Source organism: Rhincodon typus, chromosome 24 (assembly GCF_021869965.1).
Source record: "Rhincodon typus isolate 14 chromosome 24, sRhiTyp1.1, whole genome shotgun sequence".
NCBI lineage: Eukaryota > Metazoa > Chordata > Chondrichthyes > Orectolobiformes > Rhincodontidae > Rhincodon > Rhincodon typus.
The window spans coordinates 32,522,725-32,532,942 of record NC_063355.1 but is presented as its reverse complement, the minus strand read 5'-3'; the positions used below and the strand labels follow the sequence as shown (position 1 = coordinate 32,532,942).

Here is a 10,218-nt window from a genome sequence, read left to right as displayed (position 1 = left end):
AAACAACTGCACCTCCCAGTCGCGAACCATTTCAACTCCCCCTCCCATTCCTCAGACGACATGTCCATCCTGGGCCTCCTGCAGTGCCACAACGATGCCACCCGAAGGTTGCAGGAACAGCAACTCATATTCCGCTTGGGAACCCTGCAGCCCAATGGTATCAATGTGGATTTCACAAGTTTCAAAATCTCCCCTCCCCCTACCGCATCCCAAAACCAGTCCAGCTCGTCCCTGCCTCCCTAACCTGTTCTTCCTCCCACCTATCCCCTCCTCCCACCTCAAGCCGCACCTCCATCTCCTACCGACCAACCTCATCCCGCCCCCTTGACCTGTCCATCCTCCCTGGACTGACCTATCCCCTTCCTAACTCCCTACCTACACTCACCTTTCCTGGCCCCATCCGCCTCCCACTCTCTCCCTATTTATTTCAAAACCCCCTTCCCCTCCCCCTTTTCTGATGAAGGGTCTGGGCCCGAAACGTCAGCCTCTCTGCTCCTATGATGCTGCTTGGCCTGCTGTGTTCATCCAGCCCTGCACCTTGTTGTCTCGGATTCTCCAGCATCTGCAGTTCCTACTATGTCTGTATGTAATTATCCTTTATAGAAAATTGCATAAATATCAGCCTAAGAATGAAATCCAAAGTTGCCTCATTTTATACAAATTTTTAAATATTTTGTTCATTTGTGGGTTGTTGATGTTGCTGGCTCGACCAGCCTCTCTAATTGTCCAAAGGGTCAATAACACTGCTCTGGGTCTGGAGTCACATAAATACCAGACCAGGTTAAGACAGTAGCAAATTTAGTGAGTCAGATGAGTTTTTTCCAATATTCGACATACTTTGTTAATGATTTAAATGTTTTTCACATCATTTTTTTCTTTTCCAGGATCCTGTTGTTTTGGCATTCGACATTGAGACTACAAAATTGCCATTAAAATTTCCAGATGCTGAGAATGACCAGATCATGATGATTTCCTACATGATTGATGGACAGGTTTGTTTAAGTGTTTGTAATAAAAGTGAAATCTGCAAATGTTAAAAAAGCAGAGCAGGTTGATTAGAAATTGGAATAGTATGAGACCTAGTAGATTTTTAAAAATTTAGTGTTATAGAGTTGGGCATACAAAATAACACGTCAATGGGAAGACGCAGTGGGGCAAGAGCCCAATTTTAACACCACCAATATTCAACACTACTACTTGAATCTACAAAATTTTATTTGAGTTTTGGCTAAACAGCATTCAGGCTGAAATGTCATGTTTTGGCATTCAGTGCAAGCCCTAACATTGTCACCCATTTTCTCCCCCTCCTTTGTCACTAAATTGGAAGGTTTGGAACTTTGCATCCTTTTGAAAAATGAGCTTTGGACCCCTGTCCTCTACACTGCTGCTGGCTTTCACATCTATAGCAGCCCATCTTCAGCATTTAAAATAAAAACTCATCCAAGAGTTTGCCATCACCTCCTCGCTGATTAGTTCAATGCTTTCCTTTCTGACCCTAAAATTTGGTTCGTGTATAATCTCTGATGCCTCTATCTCAGCCCACAATAAGTGCTGCTTAGCCATTACCCCAGTCCTACTGATTCCTAGTCACTCTTGAGCCTCATCTCTCCATCCTGTAATTCTCCCTTCACACACAATCCTTGGTTCAACCAACTATGGCACATATATAAACTGTCAAATGTTAGCAACGGTACTTTTAACCACCCAGTCTCTTATTTTTTTCCTTCAAGGTTCTTGTTAAAATGCACCTATCTGACCAAGCATGAGGTTCTCCTCTGCATCCATTTTTGCCTTAGCATCTATTTTCTTCTAGTTAAGTCTCTGGTATGTCTTTGTCTTTGTGTGTTAAAGCTGAGAAATGCAAATTGTTGGATTCTTTCTAGCTGTTGCTGATGTCCTACAGGGCAGTAGTTAATGTATGCCGTGAAATGACTAGCAAACATAATATTTACTTTAGTCTTTTTTTTTAAAACAGGGCTATCTGATTACAAACAGGGAAATTGTGTCTGAAGATATTGAGGATTTTGAGTTTACACCAAAGCCAGAATATGAGGGTCCTTTTTGTGTATTTAATGAACCAGATGAGGTGGGTGAAATCTGCTTGGTTTAACTGTTAGCTGATTTCACACTGTATTTGGGAATGTTTTTGTTCAGAAATTTAGCTTTTATGCCAAGGCCTCGTGGTAGAATGTATAGTACGAGCTATTTAGGGCTGAAGATCCAATTTCACAGGTCTGACTTCTGTCCAGCACATGACTTTCTTGCTTTTCAGAAAATACTTTAGCGATTTGTAAATGTTGCCTTTGAATTTTTTTGTTCTTTAGGCAAGCTTAATTCGCAAATGGTTTGAACACCTTCAGGAAACAAAACCTAACATACTTGTGACATATAATGGTGATTCTTTTGATTGGTGAGTGTGTTTTTATTGTTCATACAACATTGATTGCTCTGGATTCTTTCTAGGTGGAATGAGGGATATTGTTCAGATTTGCTGCCAGTGATATTTTCACTGTTTCTAAGTCTTCTCATTGAGTTTTTTTATACTGAGAATAGCTATTCACTTAACTTTCCCTTTTATAGAATTCCGTCACAACAAGCAACCTTTAAATAACAGTAAACATTATTTAAGCTGCAAATTACAATGCACAAAATAAAATATGAAATTTCATAAGCTTAATTATGTGATGTTGAACCATGCTATCTCAGCAGTTGTGGGTTAGGAGGGTTGCAGTATTGTAATGCAGAGAGCAAACATTAATCCTGAACATCCTGTTTAGTACGCAGAGTGAGAAGTGAAAGCCACACAAAGTTGCTGGTGGAATCTTGTACATAGTCTATATTCATGACTTAGAACCTGGAATTTAAAGCACAACTTTAAATCTGTAGACATCAAATTGGTGTGGTATAGCTACTGCATGATACAGGAAGATAATATTTGTAGAATGGGCATATAATTTTCAAATTAAGTAATTACAAAAGGGTACAAGGTTATGAATACAGAATCTTTCAAAGTTGTGACACACATCAGTAAAGCCCCAATGAAAGCAAATTAGTGCTAAAGAGTTCAGATCTGGAAGGATCGTTTTGATAACTAAAAAAGTGATATTAAATAATACCATTAAATTGACCATACTGGAAGTACTGTGTACAGTTCTGGCCATCATATTCTTAAAAAAGAGACATGCTAGAGAGCATGAAAAAAAAATTCACAATAGTGCTAGAAATGCGAAGCTCTACATAAAAGCAAAGGCTGAAGAGGCAAGACTTTATTTTTTAAAAAACCTGTGAGGTGAAATAGACTTTATCATTTGTGGAGGATTTTCCTGATAGAGAGATTGTATTTCTACTTTTGGGGAAAATCAAAACTGGAGGCCAGCAATACACTGTAGTCACTAAGAAATCAAATGGGGATTTCAGAAGAGGCTTCATTACCTAGGGAGTATGGTACTGAATATTATGAAGAAGAGTTGAGGCAAATTGTGTGCATGCATTTAAGGGGATGCTAGATTTAGTAGAGGAGAAGTGGCAGATTTAAAACAGAAGAGGAAGAGTTACTTCTCTCAAGGGGGTTATGAAACTGAATTTATTACTGCAGAGTGTAATGGATCCCAGAGCGCTGAATGAATTTGAGAAGATAGACAGATTTTTAATTAGTAATGGCTAAGGGTGTTCCACCATAGAGGTCCAAGGAGCTGAATTGTCTCCTCTTTCTAGTTCTCTCTCTCATGAGAGAGAAAGGAATGGAAAGATTTGCAGATATAGTTAAGAAGAAAGATGGAAGACTCTAGATGGATCATTGAGTTTTTGGGCTGCATATTCTGTAATTGCCTGACATGTTAATCAGAGTTGAGAAATTTTCTATGTATACATTTTGGCTAATATTTCAATTTGTTTGTAGTAATTTACAATTGATTGATTAATAATCCTTCCTTACTGCTAATACTGAATGTCATGCGATATCATGTATCCTTATCATAAATGGCAAGTAAAGCTTTAATTTCTAGATGGTTTTACTTCTGACTATTCTTAACCTTTCTCCCAAAACACAATTTCTTTTGAAAATATTTGGTCCACTCTATATTTTCTCTAATCCTGTTTTGACATAGTGTTGGGGATTGAGTAAACCTGATTACCATTAAAATGTTTTCCTTTCTACATCTGTTAATTGCAATATTAGTTTTCAGCACCAGATGTCTTCAGTATTTTGCATGTATGATATACAATACAATGTATCATTTGAAGCCATTTACTTTGTAATGGGAAGTAGAAGAGTACAGTACAGTACTTTTTTCAGAACTAATTTTTACTTAATCTCTGCTTTCCAGGCCTTTTGTGGAGGCACGAGCTGCAGTGCATGGTTTGAACATGTACAAAGAGATTGGCTTTCAGAAAGATAGTCAGGGCGAGTTCAAAGCTAGTCAGAGCGTTCACATGGACTGCTACAGGTAGGAGATATGGGTTGATGAAGTTGTCTTTAATTATACATTTTTGAGGCCATTATTTCTCGATTTGAGTGCTAATGTCATAGTGGAAACTATTTCATTTCCTAGCAGTAATATATTTCAAAACAAATCTTATAAATACATTCCATTCTCAGCAGTAAGTATTATATATGTGACCTTCATTAAAGTGTCATGCTGAGATTGAGGACAATAGTCTGCTGGCCTATAGGCAAAACCCAATTTATTTTTCAATAATTGGAAATATGACTATCAGTGACCTGCAGTAGATCTTCGCATAAGTGTACCCAGGGGAAATGAATTCTAATCAGAGAGCATGAAAACAGACCCTTCGGTTCAACTAGTCCATGCCGACCATGTTCCCAAACTGAACTAGTCCCACCTACCTGCAGTTGGCTCATATTCCTCCAAACCTTTCCCATTCATCTACTTATCCAAATGTTTTTTAAACATTGTAACTGTACCACATTTCCTGTGGCAGTTCATTCCACACACTAAGCAGTCTCTGCTAAAAAAGAAAACAAAAGTTGCTGCTCATGTCCTTTTTAAAATCTTTCTCCTCTCACCTTAAAAAAATCCTGTAGTTTTGAACTCCCACACCTTAGGGAAATTTACTATTCATCTTATTTATGCCCTTCCTGATTTTATAAACCTCTACAAGGTCATCCCTCCACCTCCACTCCAGTGAAAGATGTCCCATTAATCATATAAGTCCCCCCCACTTCAGTATTGACTGCTTTCACCACAAGTGCATATAAGCACCTGTGTGTGCCATGTACAAGATTCACTCACCAAGGCTTCTTCCAAATTAGCTTCTAAACCTACAACCTTGACCACTTAGAAGGACGAACTGCAGATGGATGGTAGCACCATCACTTACAAATTTCTTTCCAAGCCTCACATCATCCTGACTTTGAACTACATCACTAGTCCTTCATAGCCACGAGGGAAAAATCCTGGTACTCTATTTCTAAATCCCAAGGACTGCAGCAGTTCAGAAAGGCAGCTCACCACCACCCTTTCCACAGCGATTTGTAACAGTCAATAAGTGCAAGCTCAGCCAGCAACGCCCATGTTGTTTTGAATGAGCAATAAAAACAAGTTTCTAGGATTCTTCATTTCATATGTTAAGATTGACCCTCATTTTCATTTCTCCACTTGAATTTTTGTTGGACTGAAACAATTTTTTTAATGGAATGCCCTTTCCTTAACAGGTGGGTGAAGCGAGACAGTTACCTCCCTGTAGGTAGCCAGAACTTGAAAGCTGCAGCTAAAGCTAAACTGGGATATGACCCTGTGGAATTGGATCCTGAAGATATGTGTCGAATGGCTACTGAGGAACCACAGGTGATAACAACACATGAAATAATACATGTCAAGAAGAACTGAAATGAGCAGTACTAGAAGGTGACAAGGAGTTCAATGGTTAAAAAAATGAGCAGGGGTATCTCTGAGGAAGTTATACCATTAGAAACTTGGTGGAATGGCAGAATGTGCTTGGTAGTAAGAAATATGGTACAAAATGATGTGGCTGATGTGGAAACCTGTAGTGAAGAATCTGAAGACAGTAACTTTATCATTGAGTAGAGACATTGTAAATTAGCATATGCATTTCGCTTGGGGTAAAATGACCAGTGTTATGATCCCAGATATTACCCTTCTACAGGACTGGATGTGGGGGTAGGGAGAGCTGTAGACAAAGAGGGAGGGGAGAGTAGCGGAATGATGGTGGTAGGTGGACATTGGTAGTAAGTTCAACCTGTTTGGTCAATGGGAGGGATGAATCCAGTTGGAAGCTGGAATTGAAGGAAGGAGGCGGTAGGTGGAATGGAAGGGAAGAGGTGGGGCTGGAAAGGGAGCCGGGGGGGATGGTTGAAAGGTTATTTGAAACTAGAGAATTCAATGTTAAGCCCTCCGGGCTTCAGGGTGCCCAGGCAGAAGATACGGTATTGTTCCTCAAATTTGTGATCTGATTCACTGCAGCACTGGAGGAAGCTGAGGATGGACATATCAGAGGGGAAGTGGGGGGGAGAGTTGAAATGGGCAGTGACCGGGAGGTTAGGCTGGCTGTTTTGGGCCAGGCGAAGATGCTCGGCGAAACGGTCACCTAGCCTACGTTTGGTCTCCCAGATGTAGAGAAGTCCACATCAGGAGCAACGGATGCAGTAGACTAGGTTGGAAGAGATGCAGGTGAAATGCTGTCTTGCCTGGAAGGAGCCCTGGATGGAGGTGGTTTGCAGGCAGATGTTGCATCTTTTACGGTTATAGGAGAAGGTACCGAGGGGTTGGAGTGGTTGGTGGGGAGTGTGGCGTGAAGTAAGGATTGGCGAAGGGAATGGTCCTTGTGGAAGGCAGAGAGGGGTGGGGGAGTTGAAGATGTTCCGAGTGATGGGGTCTAATTGGAGTTGCCAGAAGTGTTTGAGGATTGTACATTGGACGTAGAGGCTGGTGGGGTGAAAAGTGGCGACAAGGGGGACCCTATCTTTATGTTTGTGGGGTGGGGGGCTTTGTTGTTAGAGCTGAGGAGCAAGGAATAGAGGAGGCGCAGTGGAGGGCTATCTGGATGACAGAGAGAGGGGGGGAAAGATTGTTGTTTGAAATAGGAGGACATCCGGGATGCTTAGGAGTGGAACGTCTCCTCATCAGAGCAGATGCGACGGAGACTGAGGAATTAAGAGAACAGGATGGACTCTTTAGTGGATACAGGGTGGAAGGAGGTGTAGCCCAGGCAGCTATGGGAGTCTGTGCGTTCATTGTAAATGTCGGTCCGTAAACTGACACCAGAAATGGAAACACAAAGGTCAAGAAAGGAGATGGAGGCGTCTGGGATAGACCACGTGAATTTGATGGCGGGATGGAAGTTGAATGCGAAATCGATGAACTGCTCCAGTTCAGCCTGGGTGCAGGATGCAGCACTGATGCAGTCATCAATGTAACGACGGAAGAGTTGGGGAACAATACCAGTGTACGTACTGAAGAGAGACTGTTCAATATAACCAACAAAGAGGCAGGTGTAGCTGGGGCCACATGTGAGTGCCCATGGCCACCCCTTGGATTTGGAGAAAACGGGACCAATTGAAGGAAAAGTTATTGTGCGTGTGGACTAATTCGGCAAGGCAGAGGAGGTTATTGGTGGTGGGTGACTGGATAGGTCTGTTGGAGAGGAAAAGAACTGAGGGCCTTCAGGCTGTCCTTATGGGGTATGGATGTGTATAGGGATTACACATCCATACTAAAAATGAAGCGCTGTGGCCAAAGAAACTGAAGGTTTCCGAAGAGGTGGAGGTTGTGGTTTGACCCCGGATGTAGGTGGGGAGTGCCTGGATCAAAGGGGAGAGAATTGAGTCGAGGAAGGAACTCCTCTCTTCCTACCATGCCAGCTACCAACCGGATTCATCTTTCCCATCGACCAACCAGGTCGTACCTACTACCGGTGTCCACCTATCACTACCATTACACTGCCCCGCCCCCCCCCCCCCCCCCACCCCACCCACCCACCCATCTGCAGCTCCCCATACCCCCGTATCCAGTCCTACGAATGTCGGGGAATTCAATTCTTGGAATTGGAGGCAGCACGCTGAGCCCGAATGATAACAACGTTTGTGAAGGGGAGACAATAATACACCTGACAGTATAGGATACTGTGGTAGTAGGAGGCAGAATTTGCATTACAAGTACAATAAATTACATTTTAATTGAAATGTAAAAATACATACAGCTAAAATCATTTATGGTGTTTTATTTGTTGAAAGTTTTAAGGTGATGACCTATGACCAAATAATAGTGGAATTACACGTTGCTAATTACTAATGGGTCTTTATTTTCTATTGCAGACTTTAGCCACTTACTCAGTCTCTGATGCCGTGGCTACCTATTACATGTACATGAAGTACGTGCACCCCTTCATTTTTGCCTTGTGTACAATCATCCCTATGGAACCTGATGAGGTATGTATATAAAGTCATGAGGTTTTTCTTAAATTAATACTCCATTTGGGTGATGCCTGCAATCATGTGTTTATTGTCCATCTTTGTTATCCTGAGAAACACTGATGTATCTTCTCCTTGAGCAGCTCCCGTCCTTCTGATGGAATTCCTATGATTATTTTCAGTACAGAATTTACGTAACCAAGAAAAGGCAGCACCATCAAGATGGTGTTTGGAGATAATGGCTTTACTGTGATAACACTGCTGTTCTTTCTGGTGTTTTGAGGTGGCTATGATGGGCTTCCAACAAGAATAACCAATTTCTGTTTCATCTGGAATTGCTTCAGGGCTAGGGAGTTCTCTAACTTCACTCAGTTTCTCTAACTTCACTCAGTTTTTCTGTTTCTTGTGTGTCACACTTCTTTGAATATCGGATGACTGCTCTTTTCTAGGTCAAAGTTGTGATGAAATTTGGAGCAGTGTGGTTCTGGCAAAAGTCAAATTATGACCAAAAGTAAACATATTAAAGATCAATTTCATTGTACCTTTAAAGAGCTGAATATTACATAATTATACAAATGAGTAAAAATAATACCCCTTTAAGGCAGTGGCTTAGTTAGCATGCTGTTCCATGAAGTATATTAGTTCATCCTTGTCCCTTCTCATAAATGTCTAGAGTTCCCAAGCTGAGTATCTATTTGCCACCATAAATGAAAGTTATACATTGCCAAAAGCGGAAGAAAGGGAGAAATTCAGAGGCCATCTGGAACTGCTCTTGTTCAACTACAAATCTTATAGCTAGGTTTTGCTTACATTTTTATTTAACCAGAATGTTGCAGGGCCCGGAAAGATTTATGATTGGAAGGAAACGTTTCCACTAAAAGAAGGTACATGGTTTAGTTTTCAGCCCAAAACAGACTAGTTTTGGAAATATTAAAAATTCAATTTCCAGTAATTTGAAAGCTTTGACTCGCTGCAAATTTGTAAATCTAGTGACAAATGGAATTCATTGTGGAGAAGTGTGATGTCATCTATTTGAGTTGTGAAATAATGTTGGAATGGATGCGGAGGAGCAAAGATTTGGGTGTTAAAGTATGCAAATAATGAAAAGGTCATTTTCATATACAAAATGTGAGCAAAAATGGATTTTTTTTAAATTCCAAGGGACTGGAATATAATAGTGGTCCTTGAGTTGTACAAAGCCTGGTTGAACACTAGCTGGAGAGTTGTACATTTTGGGCACCAAACTTCTAGAAGCACTGGCCTTTTCAAGGTGCATATCCACCAGTGTATCAGTTGAAAGGATATTTGAGGGCAGTCAACTCAAAATTGCCTTGTTTCCACTGAATTTTGAAGGCTGATCTAATTTATCATTGATATTTTTATAGTGTGTATAATAAAAGGATTTGATAGGGTGAGTACAGAAAGAAGCGTTTCCTTTGGTGGGGTAGCCCACAAAAAGGAGGCATCAAGATAATGGAGCTCAGCAGTTCGAAATTAAAATCTGATAGCACTACTTCACAAAGATCTGAAAATCCAATCCCTCCCAAAAGGTTTTGAATGTTTCAATTCACATTTTTCAAGATTGATTATTTTGGTGGTACAGGTATTAAGGAATTTATATATAAGGCAAATAAGCAGGTTTGAAAGGCAAATCAATGATCTGTTGCATGATGAGACACTGAAAGGCTCAAACCTGTTTCCACCTTGTTAGCTGAGATTGTAGGAACTGCAGATGCTGGAGAATCTGAGATAACAAGGTGTAGAGCTGGATGAACACAGCAGGCCAAGCAGCATCACAGGAGCAGGAAGGCTGACGTTTCGGGCCTAGA

General features: G+C 41.0%; 1 protein-coding gene across 1 annotated transcript in view; it reads left to right on the top strand.

The window, feature by feature from the left end:
* LOC109911199 (polymerase (DNA directed), epsilon) overlaps positions 1 to 10,218 on the top strand; it is a 105,367-nt gene that overhangs the window by 10,736 nt on the left and 84,413 nt on the right. Inside the window, exons 6-12 of the mRNA XM_048611735.1 lie at positions 885 to 992; positions 1,976 to 2,086; positions 2,325 to 2,410; positions 4,326 to 4,445; positions 5,675 to 5,807; positions 8,294 to 8,407; positions 9,216 to 9,273. Coding sequence (XP_048467692.1) covers positions 885 to 992; positions 1,976 to 2,086; positions 2,325 to 2,410; positions 4,326 to 4,445; positions 5,675 to 5,807; positions 8,294 to 8,407; positions 9,216 to 9,273 — 730 coding nt within the window. The remainder of the gene's footprint in view (positions 1 to 884; positions 993 to 1,975; positions 2,087 to 2,324; positions 2,411 to 4,325; positions 4,446 to 5,674; positions 5,808 to 8,293; positions 8,408 to 9,215; positions 9,274 to 10,218) is intronic.